We start from the raw sequence: 22122 nt of genomic DNA, 5'->3' as shown, positions 1-22122 counted from the left end.
ACAAAACAGGTCAATCCACTGCTGGATGAGTGAAAGCCCCCGTGACGTGCGGGTCGTGGGCGATATTTGACCTGTCCGCTCCACTCTCGTCAGCGCGGGTTGGCGAAGACGGGAAAGCCGTCGACAGTGAGGCGTTGGGGCGCTTTAGCAGCAGGGTTTGTTACACTGCACTCCTCTGCCGCCGATGAAGTTGCTCCGTCGATACGCAGCACTTGCCAGGCTCAACACCTGCTTACCTTTCCAGCTCTGACGAATCAGAATCAATCGGAATGTTTCATTATTACTGGAGGAAATCCGACTCGCTATAAAAGTTATTTCACCCCCCCCCACACATATGACCGATGGGTCGCATGCCGATTGCTTTGATCAATTTGCGTCTGCGTTGAGGCTCACTCTGTACGAACTCTGACTTAGGCAGCTGCTAATCTCCCCACGCTGTAGCACAAAAGACAAAGATCCCCCGTATAGCCTCAACAGACTGTAGGAGCAAGTGCTGTTAGCGAGCACCTACGAAGGCCGGCACGGCGCACGAGGGGGTGGGTGGCCAGCACCACGCCCGAACGCCTTTGTCTCCCCCAGTGGCGATGTTTACACACCGCACCAGGTACTTATTTGAGGCTGAGTCGACCTAGGGGAGGCCCAGCACCGGTTCAGATAATCGTCACCGGTGCTGGCCGTGAGCGGGAATCGAACCCGGGTCGCCGGGTTCGTAGCGCAGCGTAGCGCTAACCGCCGCACCACCGCACGGAACACAACACGCAGAGGAACACGGACACCCCCAGACTCATTCACGCAGACAAACATACGCACGCCTCCGCACGGACACGAGGCGCCTCCGATTATCACGGTCGGCCAAAGTACGGTGCGAAAGAAGGCCAGCGCACAGAAGATGCTCACGCGGGCGCGCACAATGGCATGTGCACGGACCGACTCGAAGACAGAAGCAACACCCGCACGGACTCAAAGTCTGACGCCCACTCACTCTCACACTGACCCATTCACACATCGACACGCTCATTCACTCACTCACTCACACACTGACGACACTCTGACACAGACAAAAGACAAAGATCCCCCGTATAGCCTTAACAGACTGTGCGGGCAAGTGCTGTCAGCCAGCACCTATGGAAGCCGATACTGCGCGCAAAGAGGGGTGGATGGGCCAGCACCACACCCTGCCGCCTTTGTCTCCCCAGTGACGATGTTTACACACCGCACCAGGTACTCATCTGAGGCTGAGTCGACCCAGGACCGGTTCAGACAATCGTCACCGGTGTTGGCCGTGAGCGGGAATCGAACTCGGCCCGGCGGGTTCCGAGCGCGATCCGCTTGCACCACCGCTCCCTCAGCGCAAACTCACGCAGACCCGAGGGGCCATCAAATTAGTACGTACGCATGGAGGGGGGAGAGGGGGGGTTAACCAAAATGCGTACGCGTGCGTATTGGGGGGTATACTGACAATGTACTACGCATAGGAAACGGGGGGGGGGGGGTGAGGCCTCGATAATAATTTGTCTACATTAGCCTCCAAGTGAGTTAGATAGTCCTGCGGTGTGAACTATCTGTTTGCTTAAACATGTGAATATTATTACTCCTTGATCGTTTTTGCATGGATTCAATATCGGCCGTTCTATATGATTCGGGAGGGGGGTGGGGGGGTGCGTCAGGCGCACGTACGCAGGCGAGGGGGGGGCGGTAGAAAGTCCACGTGCGTACATGGAGGGATGGGAGGGCTCACGTTTTGACAGATTTTTGGGTACCCACTCAATGGATGACCCCCAAACGCAGACTCACACCCAGACTTCATTGAGACACACACAGCCAACTCAGCCAGTCACAAGTTGTGCTGAGGACACCTGCGGCCCCCACCCCCCACCCCCCACTGAGACCCGCCCGCCCACCCGACTCCCCCCCCCCCCTTCCGCCCCTCCCGTCTCACGCTTTGTAAATGACCCCACGACTTGAGCTCTGGGATGATGTGCACGTGTGTGTGTGTCTCTACGTGTGTGTGTCTACGTGTGAGTGTCTACGTGTGTGTCTCTACGTGTGTGTGTGTCTACGTGTGAGTGTCTACGTGTGAGTCTCTCTACGTGTGTGTGTGTGTCTACGTGTGTGTGTCACTCTACGTGTGTGTGTGTCACTCTACGTGTGAGTGTCTACGTGTGAGTGTCTACGTGTGAGTGTCTTCGTGTGAGTGTCTACGTGTGTGTGTCTCTCTCTACGTGTGTGTGTGTCACTCTACGTGTGTGTGTGTGTCTACGTGTGTGTGTCTCTACGTGTGTGTGTCTCTACGTGTGTGTGTGTGTCTCTACGTGTGTGTGTGTCTCTACGTGTGTGTGTGTGTCTCTACGTGTGTGTGTGTCTCTACGTTTGTGTGTGTGTCTCTACGTGTGTGTGTGTGTCTCTACGTTTGTGTGTGTGTCTCTACGTGTGTGTGTGTGTGTCTCTACGTGTGTGTGTGTGTCTCTCTACGTTGCTAATGTTGGTGACATGAAGATGACGGTGGTGGTAATGTTGGTGACGTGAAGATGGTGGTGGTGGTAATGTTGGTGACATGAAGATGACGATGGTGGTAATGTTGGTGACATGAAGATGACGATGGTGGTAATGTTGGTGACGTGAAGATGGCGGTGGTGGTAATGTTGGTGACATGAAGATGACGATGGTGGTAATGTTGGTGACGTGAAGATGGCGGTGGTGGTAATGTTGGTGACATGAAGATGACGATGGTGGTAATGTTGGTGACATGAAGATGACGATGGTGGTAATGTTGGTGACGTGAAGATGGCGGTGGTGGTAATGTTGGTGACATGAAGATGACGATGGTGGTAATGTTGGTGACATGAAGATGGCGGTGGTGGTAATGTTGGTGACATGAAGATGACGATGGTGGTAATGTTGGTGACATGAAGATGACGATGGTGGTAATGTTGGTGACGTGAAGATGACGATGGTGGTAATGTTGGTGACATGAAGATGACGATGGTGGTAATGTTGGTGACGTGAAGATGGCGGTGGTGGTAATGTTGGTGACATGAAGATGACGATGGTGGTAATGTTGGTGACATGAAGATGACGATGGTGGTAATGTTGGTGACGTGAAGATGGTGGTGGTGGTAATGTTGGTGACATGAAGATGACGATGGTGGTAATGTTGGTGACATGAAGATGACGATGGTGGTAATGTTGGTGACATGAAGATGACGATGGTGGTAATGTTGGTGACGTGAAGATGGTGGTGGTGGTGGTGGTAATGTTGGTGACGTGAAGATGGCGGTGGTGGTAATGTTGGTGACATGAAGATGACGATGGTGGTAATGTTGGTGACGTGAAGATGGTGGTGGTGGTGGTAATGTTGGTGACGTGAAGATGGCGGTGGTGGTAATGTTGGTGACGTGAAGATGACGATGGTGGTAATGTTGGTGACGTGAATATGACGATGGCAGTGATGTTTGCAGTGATCCCTTCTCTAGTTTTGACTGTGTTTGATTGCGATGTGATGTTCGTGCGAGCTGTCTTAGCTTAGTTTGTCTTTGTTCGTGTCGCTATTAAATAAAATGTATAAACTTTTAGTCGCTAAAGTGTTGTGAATATAAAAAAAACGTGTCATTGTGTTGTATTGCTCCATACGTGTCACCCGACCCCCTGGACACGTCCTCGCAGGCGATAATCTAGGTGGAAATGTTCTTAAAATGAATAAGTAACATGAAACCAATGTTGTAAGCGGGCGATATAAACATGCGTTTAGGTTGCTGCTAAACATCGTCACGTGATAAGCCACTTTGTTGAGCTATCATTTGTGGCCAGGTCGCTTCCAAAGAATCAGGTATTAGCTCAGTGGGCTTTACCTGGTAAAATAAAAAAAAACTATATAACGTAGAAGGGAAATAATATAAATATAAAACAATAAAAATTCTCACGACGTTTCGATTGCAACACAAGCAATCATCATCAGGTGTGAAATCCACAGCAAGAAAATTTTTCTATATTTTTTTCAAATTTTCTTGCTGTGGATTTCACACCTGATGATGATTGCTTGTGTTGCAGTCGAAACGTCGTGAGAATATTTATTGTTTTATATTTTTATTATTTTATTAATTCCCTTCTACGTGACTTTACCGAAAGAACCAAGAATATGAATCCCTGCAGTCACGAAAACTTTAAATCAAAAGATAAAAACTAAAATTAATTAAAAGTATAAAAAAAATCACGACGTTTTGGAGGCAACACAAGCTTCCGTCTTCAGGTGGAACCGTCACAGCACGATTGCTTTTTTTACTTTTATTAATTTAAATTTAAATTTAAATTTTCTACCTACGTGACTTTACCGAAAGAACCTAAGAATATGAATCCCTGCAGTCACGAAAGCTTCAAATCTAGAAGAAGATAAAAACTAGTTTAATTTTATTTGTATATTTTAATTGATTTCTTAGCCTCTCCTATACGTTGCCCTCCTTTCGCCTTTGTGTATTATGAATTGTTGCTGTAACTCATCTTCTTGGTTCTTTCGGTAAAGTCACGTAGAAGGGAAGTAATAAAATAATTAAAATAAAACATAATAAAATAATTCTCACGACGTTTCGGCCACAACGCAAGCAGCCGTCCTCAGGTGAAGAATCGAAATGTTGCTGTAACCTTCTGACCCCGTGCCCTGCTGGAAATCCGCGTTAAAGAGCTTTATAGCTCGTCGGATTCCTCCAGCAGAAATATTCTAATTTCTGACATTCAATTAGACCTACGGTGCTTTGCTTGATGTGTCGAGCTCTCGTCATCTCGGCTGACCCAGGTGACTTTCGTTAAACAACAACAACTTTCACTTCGAACTTGAAACAAGTCTTACAACTAGCTGGTCGATGATTCGCACACTGCTGCTATGATCCCAGCGCACCTGAGTTCGACTCTAGGCCACGGCTTACATCAGCGTTGAGCGATTATGCTGCGAGGGACACTTAAATTAAAATGAAACAATGAGCGAGAAAACTTAACGCATGTACAATTGAAGATAATACAATTCATAACGAATATTACGTCTCTATAGATGAAAGCCTCCGCACGCCGTATCGATAATCGGGGGTAGTTTGACCATACCCCACCACGCTTGCGGATACAATCGAACTCATCTTTCCAGCTTCATAATAACGCAGGCGCGCTAACCACCGCGCCACCGCTCCTCCCGTACACAATGCAAACGAGTCGAACTAAAACGCGACGTGAGACTTTTATCTTTGTCGGGACTTCATATGTTTATTTTTACGTATTAGTACGAGTTATGGGGGGAGGTGGGGAGGAGGAGAGGAGGGGGCTACTTCGCTGGCTTTCCATCGGCTTTAGCGTCACACTCCGCGGGAGGCGAATTACTCGGTTCACTGATGGTGGGGATGTGTGGGGAGGGTGGGGGGGTGCTCGTACGAGGCCTGTCTGACCACCACCCCGCCCCGTGCCCTGCGGGGTGAGAGAGACACCACGCTCATCTCGAGGTTGGTGCCTCTCCCACTTCGCTGTATCGATTAAGATGCTCCGCATCAACAACAACAACACAAATCTTACCTAATAATCATTTTTCAATAAGGTGCTCACACAAGCAAGGTGACTTTGTGAGTAACACAAACAATGATGACTTGAGAAAGTGTGTAATACATAATGTATATTAATTGCATATACATCATCGCTATGTATCTTAATAGAGTACGTTATATGTGGAGGGCAGCTAGCGCAGTTTACACCAACAACAACCGCTGTTCGTCACTAAGTGGCGGTGACGTTACCACGACGCTTGTGCCAGACTGTGTGCACGTTAAGGCCACGTGAAGTGTCCTGGACACCACCACCACCTTCACTAACCTGGTATTGACACCAGCGCTGTGAAGTATGGTCAAGCAATCGCCTAAAATGTTGGAGCAGCGTGGGCAGGCATTTAATCTTCGGCAGAATTGACCAAGGAGAGCTGCACGGTGTAATCGCGTAAATGTTGTACACAGGAGGCGAGACGTTGTTGACTGGTTAACTCGGCTACTTGTCCATGTAAACTGCAATTTCTGCACGGGACTAGTTTAGCGCGGTGCCAGCGTCACCACGTAGCCGTCCGAGGTGACGGACGTGGCCGTGGGAGTTGATGATTATCATCATCACTCTACGTGTGGATGTTGAACACGTGGCGTGATTGTAATCATCACTCTACGTGTGGATGTTTTAACACGTGGGATGATTGTAATCATCACACTACGTATGGATGTTTCATCACGTGGGATGATTGTAATCATCACTCTACGTGTGGATGTTGAACACGTGGGGTGATTGTAATCATCACTCTACGTGTGGATGTTGAACACGTGAGATGATTGTAATCATCACTCTACGTGTGGATGTTGAACACGTGAGATGATTGTAATCATCACACTACGTGTGGATGTTGAACACGTGGGATGATTGTAATCATCACTCTACGTGTGGATGTTGAACACGTGAGATGATTGTAATCATCACTCTACGTGTGGATGTTGAACACGTGGCGTGATTGTAATCATCACTCTACGTGTGGATGTTTTAACACGTGGGATGATTGTAATCATCACACTACGTATGGATGTTTCATCACGTGGGATGATTGTAATCATCACTCTACGTGTGGATGTTGAACACGTGGGGTGATTGTAATCATCACTCTACGTGTGGATGTTGAACACGTGAGATGATTGTAATCATCACTCTACGTGTGGATGTTGAACACGTGAGATGATTGTAATCATCACACTACGTGTGGATGTTGAACACGTGGGATGATTGTAATCATCACTCTACGTGTGGATGTTGAACACGTGAGATGATTGTAATCATCACTCTACGTGTGGATGTTGAACACGTGGGGTGATTGTAATCATCACTCTACGTATGGATGTTTTATCACGTGGGATGATTGTAATCATCACTCTACGTGTGGATGTTAAACACGTGGGATGATTGTAATCATCACGCTACGTGTGGATGTTGAACACGTGGGATGATTGTAATCATCACACTACGTATGGATGTTGAACACGTGGCGTGATTGTAATCATCACTCTACGTGTTGATGTTGAACACGTGGGGTGATTCTAATCATCACCCTACGTATGGATGTTTTATCACGTGGGATGATTGTAATCATCACTCTACATGTGGATGTTGAACACGTGGGATGATTGTAATCATCACTCTACGTGTGGATGTTGAACACGTGGGATGATTATAATCGTCACTCTACGTGTGGATGTTTTATCACGTGGGATGATTGTAATCATCACTCTACGTGTGGATGTTGAACACGTGGGATGATTGTAATCATCACTCTACGTATGGATGTTGAACACGTGGGATGATTGTAATCATCACACTACGTATGGATGTTGAACACGTGGGATGATTGTAATCATCACTCTGCGTGTGGATGTTGAACACGTGGGATGATTGTAATCATCACACTACGTGTGGATGTTGAACACGTGGGATGATTGTAATCATCACACTACGTGTGGATGTTGAACACGTGGGGTGATTGTAATCATCACACTACGTGTGGATGTTGAACACGTGGGATGATTGTAATCATCACTCTACGTGTGGATGTTGAACACGTGGGATGATTGTAATCATCACACTACGTGTGGATGTTGAACACGTGGGATGATTGTAATCATCACTCTACGTGTGGATGTTGAACACGTGGAATGATTGTAATCATCACACTACGTGTGGATGTTGAACACGTGGGATGATTGTAATCATCACTCTACGTATGGATGTTGAACACGTGGGATGATTGTAATCATACCACTACGTGTGGATGTTGAACACGTGGGATGATTGTAATCATCACTCTACGTGTGGATGTTGAACACGTGGGGTGATTGTAATCATCACTCTACGTGTGGATGTTGAACACGTGGGGTGATTGTAATCATCACTCTACGTGTGGGTGTTGAACACGTGGGGTGATTGTAATCATCACTATACTGTGGATGTTGATCACGTGGCGTGATTGTAATCATCACTCTACGTATGGATGTTGATCACGTGGGGTGATTATCATCATCACTCTACGTGTGGATGTTGAACACGTGGGGTGATTGTAATCATCACTCTACGTATGGATGTTTTATCACGTGGGATGATTGTAATCATCACTCTACGTGTGGATGTTGAACACGTGGGATGATTGTAATCATCACTCTACGTGTGGATGTTGAACACGTGGGGTGATTGTAATCGTCACTCTACGTGTGGATGTTTTATCACGTGGGATGATTGTAATCATCACACTACGTGTGGATGTTGATCACGTGGGGTGATTGTAATCATCACTCCACGTATGGATGTTTTATCACGTGGGATGATGATAATCATCACCCTACGTGTGGATGTTGAACACGTGGGTTTTCGCTACCAATATCATCCATAATAAATCTGGCTGTAGCCCGATGAAGCTAGTTGTAATCACTGGCGAAACGTCGTACTTAGATTGTAAATGTTGTTGCTTGGCTCTCCAACACACCGCTTAGTGCTGTACTAGTGACGAATTGGCCACGTTCTGTTTACGTGACAACCCTTACTAAATTGGCTGTGTTGGGTGGTGGCGGGTTTAACGACACATTTACATATTTACTAGATCTAACCCATAACAATCTGTATCTACGTATGTATGTTGGACTTATTAATATTATGTTGGACTTCTTTCGCACCGTACGCAGCCAACGTCGTTAATCGTAGGTGCGCGCGAAGGACAGCAAACGAACACACACAAATCCAAGACGCGACGTCACTCCCCCCTCTCTCTGTCACTCTGCGGCAACTGGTGTACTCGGCAATTAAGGATGGTGACGACGATAATAGCGTGCGTGTGTGTGTGTGGGGAGCGGTAGTGTATAGTGGAAGTATGTTGAACTTCTTTCGCACCGTACGTGGCAAACCGCGCTAATCGGAGGTGCGGGGGGAGGTCGACAAACCGAGGTGGTGAGCGCTGCGCTACGAACGCGGCGACCCGAGTTCGATTGCCGGCTCACGGCCAACACCGGTGACGATTGTCTGAACAGGTCCTGGGCCTCCCCTAGGTAGACTCAGCCTGTAATGAGTACCTGGTGCGGTGTGTAGTAAACATCGCCACTGGGGGAGACAAAGACGGCCGGGCGTGGTGTTGGCTACCCACACCCTCGTGTTGCCGTGTCGGCTTTCATAGGTGCTCGCTAACAGCACTTGCCCCAACAGTCTGTAAGGTCTATACAGCACCAGAACTTTTTTAAACACAATGTACAGCCCCTTCTGAGTGCCTGCATACCACGTCGCGTCTACCACACTTGAAAATACGAGTGTCTATGTATTATTGGAGGGAGAATCCGATGAGCTATTAAGCTTTTTTGTCCACACATGTCCAGTAGGGGCACGGGGCCAGAGCAGGTTGTTGGCCGGTGAACGGAACAACATAGAATGTGTACGAGATTAAATCGCCGTTAATTTAGATTTCCTTAAACATCGAGACATTTACAGGACAGTGAACGCAAGCGCACGACCACACGCACAGTGAGTCCGATCCTACAACTTTAAAAGTCACGGAGCACAAAGTGTATGAACTTTTTAGTGGACCTCGAGACAATGGTACACAATAATTTCGATTTAAAGCTTTCGTGACTGCAGGGATTCATCTTCTTGGTTCTTTCGGTAAAGTCACGTAGAAGGGAAGTAATACAATAATAAAAATAAAACATAATAAAATAATTCTCACGACGTTTCGGCCACAACGCAAGTAGCCGTCCTCAGGTGAAAACCAGGTCTGTGGAGGCGACAGCGTCTGAAGAATGTTGCTCAAGCCAATCGTTCAAAATATCGAAACCCGTGTGCTCCCTTCATTCGGATGGGTTTCCTGCAGCTACTCCGGTTATACAAACACACACACACACACATATATCACAATATTGCCAAACCTTTCGTGAGCTGGACCCACTTGCAAACGAATCTTGAGTCTCGCAATCAAATCTGAATACATTAATTGCTTAATTAAAATAAAATAAAACTATTAAAGATGCGATGGAAAACGATCAAGAGTTTGATCGTGAGAGATACATTTATTACAAATGTAATGATTTACTCGACAGGACTTCGAAAATAAGTCAATTGTTGCACAGTACTATTAATTCGGAACGTTATATTGTTCATATGTGCTCGTGCACCAATACCAAGCACATCTCAACATATTCGTCAATAACACCGTGGCCTTATAATTATCAGCTGACGATTCGGGCAACGAACCATCTTCATGGCACGTATACCGACAGCCGTCTTCACCCGCTCGCTACCCACAGGCGATAAGGTTACTCAAATAAACAAAATAGATTGTTGTAATTGTGTTGTTCTTTGGATTCGGCACTTCCAGGTACAGAATTGCTTTGGCTTAGGCGCATATATATACATGTAAAAAAAAACACATTATATTTGTTCCAAGATTGTAGAGGCCAATAGTTTTTGGAAGCTTAAATGATAAACTTTTAATTTCTGGATGTTTCTCGTTGTAGGCACACACTCTGATGTGTGTGTGTGTTGTCTTTCCCGGCACCTCCGATTAGCACGGTTGGCTACGTACGGTGTGAAAGAAGTTCACGCATATAAACGGTGCCGGGTGTAAGTTTCTTATTCCTGTTCGAAGACTCCCCGAGAATTCACACCACTCGGTTCACTGACTCGTGACTCACTGTTTGTGTTTAGATCTGTTTCATCCACCAATGCACTGATACCCATCGACGCATGTGTGTACGTTGAACTTAGTTCGCACTCTACGTAGCCAACCATGCTAATGTAACCCGGTTTCGGTGGCTGCAATCATCTACAGGAGGTGAATTGCTCGGTTCATTGCTGGTGGTGGATGTCGTATGGTTGAACGTGTTTCGTGCCAGACTTAACGCAACGCAGATCCTCATGTTTGGCGCGCCCGAGCCTGATAATTGAGATTTTAGATCGTTTCTGCTGTACACTTTTACCCAACTACGTGTCAAATTTTCAATCATTCTAGAACATCGTTATAATTCAGGTCAGTTACCATCATCGCTACGTATCAGACGTGTCTAGCCCATCTAGAACATCGTTCTAATTCACGTAGGGAACTATCGTTGTTATGTATCAGATTTGTCCAGCCCATCTCTGACATCATTATAATGTCACATCGGTCCGGATCATCTCGATATGAAAAACAGCAAGGGGGAATTATTCCCCTATCACCCCAAGCAGATCACGTTTAAATAGCGTTTAAATAACGTTTAAGTAACGTTTAAATAACGTTTAAATAACGTTTAAATAACGTCTCTCCGTCTCGCTGATCCCTCGTCTTGGGTACATTTTGTAAAATAAAATAAAAACCTCTAAATGTAAACAGGGTATTAATTAATCACGTGTGTTTTAATAAACTGAACTGAGCAATGCCTTACGAAATTACATATTTACGTACAATATATGTGCGCGCAGCGTTTGACGTTTCGGGCAACGACCCTTCTCCAGGGCATAAAATAAGGATCGATAGGACTGGGGTTGAGTTTTCTCCCCCCGACTACGAAGTGACTCTTCACGTGCTCTAGCAGACGGTGCCGCGCTTGCCAAGGGCTCCGTCGAGCGAGCACGCGACGCCTCTGAAAAGTCAAAGATGTACGTGCACTTTGCGACAAAGTTATTTGTTAGTTTTAGTGTGTGGAGAAGATTGTTTTAGTTTTAGTGCTGTCGGAAGATAGATAGAAGGGAGGGGGGGAAACACACTGTGTGAGTGAACGGATGCATCTTGTTTAAACTTGAGATCCAACGCTATGTATCATCTACTAGTTTGAGCTATTCACACGATCATATACGATTGCATGCACAGATACATGTGTATGCATTGTAACGTCAACAGGCTGTAGGGGTAAGTTCTGTAATCGAGCACCTATTAAGGTGCGCCACGACCGGACGCCTTTGTCTCCCCAGCGCTGATGTTCGCACACCGCACCAGGTAGGTATACTCATGTAAGACTGAGTAGACATCGGTGTAAGTGCCATTACCGGCTCAGGTATTACTCATCACTGGAATTGAACTCGGGACGCCGGGTTTTGTAGCGCAGTGCGCTAACCGATACACTACCGTTCCCTGCTTATATACACACACACACATACGCATACTGTACACGCAGATACAAACACGTACGCACATTTGATCACTTACTTCCAACTAATTTACAAAACGTCTTATGGTACTGATGCATAAAGTAAAACCATATATATAGAGATGTATAATAATACTGTATATATACAAAGATCCGCCTGTATAGCCTTAACAGACTGTTGGGGCAAGTGCTGTTAGCGAGCACTTATGAAGCCCAGAACGGCACACGAGGGGGTGGGTGGCCAGCACCACGCCCGGCCGCCTTTGTCTCCCCAGTGGGGATGTTTTTACGCACAGAGCTAGGTACTCATTGGAGGCTGAGTCGACGTAGGGGAGGCCCAGGATCGGCTCAGATAATCGTCACTGGGTGTTGGCCGTGAGCGGGAATCGAACCCGGGTCGCCAGGTTCATAGCGCAGCGCGCTAACCGCTACACTACCGCTACCCACAATAAGACACACACGCGCGCATACGCACATCTAATAAAGTTACGATGACGAATACTTCCAACTCATCTCCAACCGCGTCCCGACACTGATTTACAGAGTCAAACAAATTACGCTGACGATGACGACGATGAAGATGACATCGACTATTGATGATAGCAAAGTTGAAACCAGTTATTATTGTTACTATTATTATGCCAACGCGAATTCTGATGATGCCGAAGATGTAAGCACATCATCGTCAGCGGCATCATCAACGTTTCACTGAACGATGCAAACCAGCGCGCGCCCCACTCTGAAGCTCGATCCGAGGCGACTCGAGACAACTCAGCTGGAAGCAACTCGACTCGAAGTCAACTCCTTAAACTCGACGCAACGCAACTCAACTCCCCCGACTCACTCAAACCTCGACGCAACAACAACAACAACAACTAAAATATAAATTCGAGCTCAAACTCCACGCCGACTCGAGGTGGCGACTCAACGCGACCGCGGGGTGAGGGACAACGCAAAAGTTGCCCGCGGCTTCGATAACCACCTGTTGAGTCCATGTCCGCGTCCAGAAGACTGCAGTGCATGCTCGCAGCCGCGGCTGCCGGCCCTCTCGCCACGGCCCCCCAATCCCGGCCGCCTCCTCCGTCGTCAGAGGCAGAAGGGGACAACAATCCTGGATGGCTGCAGAAGACTGGCTGAGGATGGCCGGGAACAATGAGCTGGCTTTATGAGGGTGGACAGATGCGCCGTTTGGAGAGGTGGCCCGCACGCCTTTTTGGTAGATCGCGTCGAAAGATTTCTCAATCGATGGGGTTGGTGGTGGAGAGAATTGCTTGAAACACTGGACGTATGGGACGGCTCGCTTTGCTCGCTTCAGAGATGGCTGGATGGGTTTGGTAGAACGATTGCTGGATGGGCTGGGTGGGTCGGTAGGACGGTGGCTGGATAAGGTCGCGAGAGATTTGTTTGACGAGTTTACAGGAGAGATGGCCGGGGTTGGTTGGGGGAGTACGATGGCTGGATCGACGGAGACGTTTGCCTGCTCTTTTCGGCGATCTTGTTTCGTCGGTAAAACGACGCCGGACGGATTGCCGCCGACGTGGCTGGATTGGTAAATAAGCGATTGCTGAGATTTCTGGCGAGAGAGAAAGACCAAAAAAAATCTGGATTGGTAGAGAATTGGCTGGATTTGTCGAAAAGTTTGTGGCTGGACCGGATTTGCCTTTGGACGGCTGAACTTGCTTTATTTTTTGTTTTACCGCCCAGTCCGTTGCATTTCCCGAGATGGCCAGTGGCTTTATTTCTGTTGTCGTTTGCAGGACTTGCACAGAGAGACGCGCCGTAAGGGTTCTGAGCCAACTAATTTTGCTTGAGTGGCCACCCCCCCCTCAAAAAAAATATATTTCCACCGCCCCCCCTCGCCCGCGCCCCCTATATCCCCAAAACTACTGAAAAGCTGCGTCGATTTCTGCCTCCTTCTCTCGCTAATTTATTCGCGGTTGCAAAAAAATGTAATTTCCCCCGGTTGAAATCTCCTCTTCTGGGTGAAACAGCAGCAGCAGCGGGAGCTGGACGAGATCTTGCTCACAACAAGCGGAGGAGGTGTGCACTCATTTTTCCCCGACGCGACAAACGGCGACAGCTCCGGCAACGCAGCGTTGCCACTCTCGATGGGCCGTGTCAACGCTCGCAATGGCTGCAGCGGTTGCATTCACGGCAATTGTGCGATAGCAGCTGCAGCTGCAGCAGTAGTAGTAGCAGTAGTCGTCGTCGTCGTCGTGGTAATAATAGCGGAAACAATAATAGTCGTCATGAATTAGACGGCTCGAGAAGCAAAAACCTAGAAAAGATGCGGCGCCCAAGTGACTGTTCCTCGGGCTCTTATAAGAAGTTCCCTGCGGTTAGACAGAGGAGTTTTTAAGATTGAGTCCGGGATTCGTCGGGGTGTGCGTGGGGGTTTGTGTGTGAACCACTCTCTCTCTCTCCCTCTCTCCCTTTCGTTTTCCCTCTCTTCCCCCCCCCCACCATTTCTCTTCCCTTCTCCCGATGATGCCCCCCACCCCTCAACAACCACCACCACCCCCCAACCACTCACCCCCCACCCCTCTACACCACCCACCAACCCCCAACCACTCACCCCCCCCATCCCTCTACACCACCACCCACCAACCCCCCAAACCACTCCCCCCATCCCCATCCTTCTACACCCCCCCCCCACTTCTTTCGCCCCGTGATGAATGACCCCAACTCATATGTTGATGTGGCTAGCTCAGCACGTCGTCTTATTGAGCCGCCTACTTTGAATAAGAAAAGGCGAGAGAAGCTTTGATATGAACACGAAGCCCAACGCCTCCTCCTCCTCTCCCCACCACCACCACCACCAAACACCACAACCACCGCCACCACCACCGCCCCCTCTCTCCACCGCCAACCCCCTCCGCGCGCACATTATAAACGCTTTCTTATTTAAACCCTCCGCGGACGGCTCATTATGAGACCTTAATGAAATTGGCTCAAGGGACTGAATGCGTGCTCCCCTCCTAAATGGCTCTAATAGCCTCCGATGCGCTTTCTCTCCCGATGGGCGATTGGGTCGCGAGGATGGAGCAGAGGTTTTGCTACCGCCAGGAGACGGAGCGAGATTCCGAGAGATGCACACCGCTCATCGGAGGTGGTTCCCCAAAATACTTTCCCTGACGACTTGATTTCTCCACCCTGCGTTGAGGACTCGGTTGACCAGAGTGACTCTTTCGTCTCACCCACACGGTCTTCCACTACCGCCACCACATTGCTGGTCACAGCAACATTCACCAACCCGCTCACCCACCCACTCACTCACCCACCCACTCACCCACCCACCCACTCAACCACTCACTCATTCACTCACCCACTCACTCACCTACTCACTCACCCACTTATTCACTCACCGACTCACTCACCCACTCACCACACTGCAGGCCACAGCAACACTCACCAACCCACTCACCCTCCCACCCACTCACCCACTCACTCACCGACTCACTCACCCACTCACCGCACTGCAGACCACAGCAACACCCACCAACCCACTCACTCACCCACTCACTCACCCACTCACTCACTCACCGACTGACTCACCCACTCACCACACTGCAGGCCACAGCAACACTCACCAACCCACTCACCCACCCACCCACTCACTCACCCACTCACCGACTCACCCACTCACCACACTACAGGCCACAGCGCTTCCCATTCTGCTTCTTCCCTCGCTCCGCTTCACTTTGGAATGCCCTCCCAACCATCTCTCTTCCCAGGTTCTTATAACTCTTGTCTCCTAGTTGCAGTCGTTCGCACTCTTAACGACTCCACTAATCCTGCGACCCGAGTTCGATTCCCAACCATCACCTACAGTGGCCTCCAGCGTGGTCGACTTGCACCTTAAATAAGTTACTGGGGGTGGTGTGCAAACGTCGCCACTGGGGAGACAAAGGCGGCCGGGCGTGGTGTTGGCCACCCACCCCCTCGTGTGCCGTGCCGGCCTTCATAGGGTCTCACTAACAGCACTTGCCCCAACAGTCGGTTTAAAGCTATACGGGGAATCTTTGTCTTTGATTCATACCGTCTGTTTGTCTGGTTTGTTTGTGTGTATATGTAGGGAGTGGTGGCAAAGTGGTTAGCGCACTGCTACGTAGCGAGTGATACCCGAACCCATCCTGGTATCCTCTGGATCGACGCAGTCTTAAATCAGTGCCCGGTGTAAACAAATATCATCGGCATGTGTTGACGCAACAGGCACTCGTAAATTAAATTGTTAAAACGAGAACACGTTATTTTCCCTTCTTTAATTATACCCAGGAATATCCTCACCGAGTACCAAGACTCGTTTTCAGGAGGGTCCTGCTAAGTTTGTGCAGTAGTAGGTTGATTCGTGTAATTCCAGTTGAATATTTTGCAGGTATTTTTTCAACATTGGGACGTTCGGTTGATTACCAGTGACATGTGTTTGTTTTTTTTTAACTACAGGAGGAATCGGAATCAGGATCATAGTCTTTATTAACACTGGAGGAATCCGATTAACTATACATCTCTGGTCCACGGATCTATAATAGAATACACATATCTCAAAGGAAACCCGTGCAGAATAGTGGGTGAACATACAAACCCGAGTTTGGAATCGAACCCTACGGACGCGTCTCGATGCGAGCGTTAGCACTGTGCGACACTGCCGTCCACAAGAAACAACCCCCCAAAATCAATGACTGCGTCTATTTAAAAAAAAAAACCCACTCGCCTTCGTTGTGCCCGCGTCTGGGGATCACGCGGAGTAGAAAGTTTGAGAGTCCCGTTGACAGGGAGCGCGGTGTGAAAGTTGTGGTGGTGGCTCCACGGGGGGGTAAGGGGAGTTGGGGTTGGGTGGGGGGGTGTGAACGAGCGAGGGAGGGGGGAGGGGTCTCATTGCGCCGACGTCACCGCACTCCACGAAGTCTCGCAGGTGAGCGCACAGGTGATGTCGCATTCACACCTGGCACCGGAGCTGCGGACGACGCGGCAGGTAAGGTGCGCATGGTGTGCAAATTTGCGTGGCATTTTTTCGGAGTTCGTTTGCCTCTTCACTGGAATTCTGATCTCGTCTTGCGTTCGATGGTGATGCGGTTCAGGGGATGTCTGCTGGTCATGAGAGGGAGAGAGAGTCCGCGTAGTTGTTGTGTTGCTTTGTCGAAGGGGCGAAGACCGCAGCGGTTACCGTGTGGCCCAGAGTTGTTGGGTTGTGTGGCCACAATTGTGCGACTCTGTGGCTCTGTCCTTTAATTTTTATTTGTTTTACATCGACGCCGGGGATGGATCTGCGAATCCGCCTGTTGCTTTTCTCACGCGGTCCGTGGTTTTCGCCCCGCGTCGTCGAGGAGGGAGGACGTCAAAGCCAGGAAGGAGTTGTGCGATGATGTTCGCCGTCCTGGAATTGAGGCGTCCATTCTGGATGTCCACGTTTTTTGTTCCGCTCTGTTCCACCAAGTAGCGCTCGGTCGGGATCTGGGTGAGATTCTAGATCGGTGACAGCAGCAGCGGCGGCGGCGGCAGCAGCAGCGGGCGCGATCCCAGGAGGGAGATCGAGACTTGAGTAGGTGGCGGTGAGGAACAAGCGACACGTGTGCACTCAGTGCCGGATTAAACTCGTGCCGGGCCTGTAGTATATGTTATAAAGGGGCCTTCAATAAAATAAAACCCCGTAAATATTAAAACACATACATTTGTAACTTGTATAGTAAAGTTATTGCATTTTTCATTCGCTATGCAGCCAGATAATACGACAAATCGCTAACCTTAAACACCCGGTCGTTCGTAAAAGTTGAAGGCAGTATAGTACTCTAGTAATAGAGCAAGTGCAGAATCACCGAACCGGAATTGATAGCTTGAAAGCATTTAGCGCGGGTCCCGTAGCTACTACATATGTATGTAGTACATATGTACATATGTATGTACATATGTACATATGTAGTAGCTACCAAGATCATCCGGCATCGCGTACACTCCCTTGTGATGACCATGTCTGCATATGAGTTGAAGGCGAACGCACGCCGTTCATTCGAGGAACCCGCAGCTGAGTAAGCGGTAGGATGGATTGATGGATTATAAGAGGCAAAGTGTCCCTGGAGATTTGTCGATCTTCCCCAACCCCCACCCCTCCCCCCGATTCGCCACTACGAGGCGGTTGGGGCCCCCGTTCAGTAGACATCAGCACAGCAAAGTGGGGGGGGAGGCTTCGTGGAGGCGCCTGGAGTGGCAGTGAGTTTGATCTGTCCCCTCGTGTGCGTGGGGAGGTTCTCTCCTCTCTCTCTCTCAAGCTACTGCTCTGTGCTTCCAGTGTTCAGAGGCCTGCTTAAGGCGCGGCTCCGGCTGGAGCACGCATACCACACACACGTTGGTGATGTGCACGTCTTCTTCGAACGCTGGGGAGCCGGACAAGCCCCTCTCTGTACCAGCGTGCACGGCACCCTCGTGTTCACCTTCTGAAGCGCTCGCTCGTCACCGTGGCGTGCGCGATGACCACCACCACCGCCACGTGACTTTTCATTTGTATTGTGCGCGGTGCTTTCAGCGCCACAGCGCGTGGATTTGTAACGTTTGTTTTATTTTGTCTGCTGGTGACTTTGTGTATTTCATATTGAAATCGCCTCCGGTGCTTTTGCTGCTGGCGGCAATAAAAGTTGTTTTAAAAGTCAAAAGTCTCTCAAGCTACCCGGCCGAGTTCATTCCAGCAGCACTGGTCAAGACACTCACGCGGTGCGATGGATGCACCTCCGATTCGCGCAATTGGGTGTGCACGGCGCGACGTAGTTCGATCTTCGGTGCTACGTCGGTGTTGGTGGCAGGTGTTGGTGGCAGGTGCTGCAGAGTTGTCGACCTCTGTCCGGGTTGCGGCGCGCTTCGGGAGCGAATTGTATTTTCGACGTTTCGTTCCACGTGCTGAGAAGCTTCCCCGCGCAGGAGCTGAATTAATGAAAGCGGTTCTCTGATCTCCCCTCGATCAGATCAACGTGTTCCTGCTTGCTGCTGCTGCTGATTTGTTTGGCTACGTAGGTATCGGCCGATGTTGTCGACGTCCGGATTCCCATGCGCACGTTTAACGCCTGCGTAGCCCGGCGAGTTTGGGAGGAGATGCTTTGCCCGCCGTGCGCTTATCATTAGTGCAGCTCTTCCCACACGCGTCTCGTGAAATCCGAGTAACAACCCAAGCGAGCCGACCATTGCCGCCCGCTTTCCCTCCACTTCCGTCAGCAGGGCCGTCCCTGGGGTGCAGGGCGAATCCGGGGAGACTGCCCCGGACCCCGCGCTTTGGGGGGGGGGGGGGGAGCGGCCTTCGACTTGACGGTGTCAGATGTGATACTTCTGGTTTAGTTTGGAGGTGTCGGGTAGGGGGGGGCACACGGCCGCCCACCTATGAACGACTTGTCCTGTTCTCTCAGCCCTCATGAGAATACAAGTCCGTGCACACATTTGTAACAACGTCGTCGCAGCGGCCCGGACGCCCTTTCTGGGAGTGCACAGTTTTCAGCAGCTATTTGGTTTCTCGACACAAGCACAAAAAAACCCCACTCTGGACCGCTACTTCGACATGCGGTGTCTCATCCGCAACAGCCAGCACGACCAGTGCCGGATTATCCTAGTAGCTACATGTGTAGTAGCTACTAGGATAATGTAGTAGCTACTACACATGTAGTAGATACTACACGTGTTGTAGCTACTACATGTGTAGTAGATACTACACGTGTTGTAGCTACTACATGTGTAGTAGATACTACACATATAGTAGCACGGGCCCCGCAATTTCAAGGGCCCCGCGCTAAATGCTTTCAAGTTATCAATTCCGGTTCAGTGATTCTGCACTTGCTCTATTACTATAGTACTATACCGCCTTCAGCTTTTACGAACGACTGGGTGTTTAAGGTTAGCGATTTGTCGTATTATCTGCCTGTATAGCAAACGAAAAAATACAATTACTTTACTATGCAAGTAAAAATAATTGTGTTTTAATATTTACGTGTTATTTTTTTTAGGGCCTCTTTATAAGATGTTCTACAGGCCCCGCAATCGCTTAATCCGGCACTGAGCACTACTGCTGGTGTAGTGCCCGGTGTGTGTGGATCACGGGCCGTCGTGACAACACAAACTCAGCCGTCTCGTCGCTGCCGAGAAACGAGAGGTAACACTCATTCCTTTCATAATCAACGTTTTGGGTTTAGATCGCGTTATTTATAAATGTGTCGTAACCCTCCACCACCCGACACGGCCAATCAGTAAAAAAGTGTCACGTTGACAAAAGACAAATAGTTCACTGCTTTAGCCCACCGGCGAATTGCCCGATGAAGCTGGATGCAATTACCAGCGAAACGTCGTACTCAAATTGTAAATTTTGTGGTTTCACGCTTCAACACACCGGTGGGCTAAAGCAGTGAACTATTTGTCTTTTGTCAACGTGACACTTTTTTACTGATTGACCGTGGCGGGTGGTGGAGGGTTACGACACATTTATAAATAATGCGATCTAAACCCAAAAACGTTGATTATGAATAATATTGGTCGCGAAAGCCTACGTGTTAAACTCTTTCCTTTACAACTGCCTGTTGCTGTTGTTGTTGTCGTCGTTGTTGTTGTTGTCGTCGTGTGTTCAGCTTGTTGTCCTGCCGCCGCACCTCCGATGACCACGGTGGGCTACGTACGGCGCGAAAGAAGTCCAACTTTCGTACAACACATTCACCTCGCGAGACCCCGGAGCGTCACGTCCAAGAGTGACCTCGGTCACGTGAGTGACAAAAAGCAAAGTCGGAACAAAACCCCCTGATTGTTGTTGTTGTTCTAGTCGGGTGACTATCGCCATGACCGCTGCCGTCGTCACGATCGTTAGGGCGCAACATCGTCATCGCATCGGCAGCATCAACCATTCCACCAAGCGTCGTCGTCGTCGTCACCACCACCATTATCATGCGCAACAGCTTCGTCATCGTCGTCATCTTCGTCACCGTCGTCGTTGTCATCTTCGTCATCATCTTCGTCATCGTCATCATCTTCGTCATCGTCTTCGTCATCGTCGTCGTTGTCATCTTCGTCATCATCTTCGTCATCGTCGTCGTCATCGTCGTCGTTATCATCTTCGTCATTGCCGTCGTCACAATGAGTCTTCAACGACGCACACAAAACGCGGACCAATTTTAAAACAAGCTCTCTCTCTCTCTCTCCCTTCGTGCATTCTGCGAGACCTCGCCCGGTCGCCGTGGAACTACAATTGCGCTTCCCCTCGTCCGAGGTCACCATCACAGTGCGCTTGGCGCACCCCGTGACCGACTGGCAGCAGCAGCAAGCGGCGAGACACGGCGATGGACAACCGTCGGGCGGTTTCGTCTTCGTTGGGACTCGTCAGTTAGAGCGCCGTCGCCAATGCTCGCCGCGATAAAAGTCTACCTCTGGCAACTCCGTACAGTGCTGTGGAGCCCCCCCCCCCACCCCCCCACTTGTACACCGCAAGGCGTTCGTGGGACCACGTGGAGGAATTCACGAATTAACTCCTCATGCATCTCCTCCCGAAACCCCCCTCCCTCCTACTTCCCTCCCCCTCCTCTTCCTCCTCCTTCCTTCCCCCCCTATCCTTGCACCCTCCCCATCATCTCTCCACGCCCCCCTTCCACCTCCCTCCACCACCAAAGACAAAGATCCCCCGTATAGCCTGTAACACACTGTAGGGGCAAGTGCTGTTAGCGAGCAGCTATGAAGTGCCGGCACGGCACACGAGGGAGTGGGTGGCCAGCATCACGCCCGGCCGCCTTTGTCTCCCCAGTGGCGATGTTTTACACAGCGCACCAAGTACAGATTTGAGGCTGAGTCGACCTAGATGAGGCCCAGGACCGGTTCAAATAATTCTCGCTGGTGTTGGCCGTGAGCGGCAATCGAACCCGTGTCGCCGGGGTTCGTAGCGCAGCACGCTAACCGCTGCACCACCGCTCCCCCTCCATCCTCCCGCGATCCGACCACCCCCATCACCCCCCTCCCCCCACGTCCCGCG

At 49.5% G+C, this 22122-nt stretch overlaps 1 protein-coding gene across 1 annotated transcript in view; it reads right to left on the bottom strand.

Annotated features, from left to right (window-relative positions):
- Positions 1–13954, bottom strand: part of RFX4 (regulatory factor X4) — a 69442-nt gene extending 55488 nt beyond the window's left edge. The window contains exon 1 of the mRNA XM_061564337.1: positions 13129–13954. Coding sequence (XP_061420321.1) covers positions 13129–13168 — 40 coding nt within the window. The 5' untranslated portion in view covers positions 13169–13954. The remainder of the gene's footprint in view (positions 1–13128) is intronic.
- Positions 13955–22122: the final 8168 nt, after the last annotated feature.

Source organism: Lethenteron reissneri, chromosome 33 (assembly GCF_015708825.2).
Source record: "Lethenteron reissneri isolate LAM-NWPU_2019-01 chromosome 33, ASM1570882v1, whole genome shotgun sequence".
Classification (NCBI taxonomy): Eukaryota; Metazoa; Chordata; class Hyperoartia; order Petromyzontiformes; family Petromyzontidae; genus Lethenteron; species Lethenteron reissneri.
This window is presented reverse-complemented; position numbering and strand designations above follow the sequence as displayed.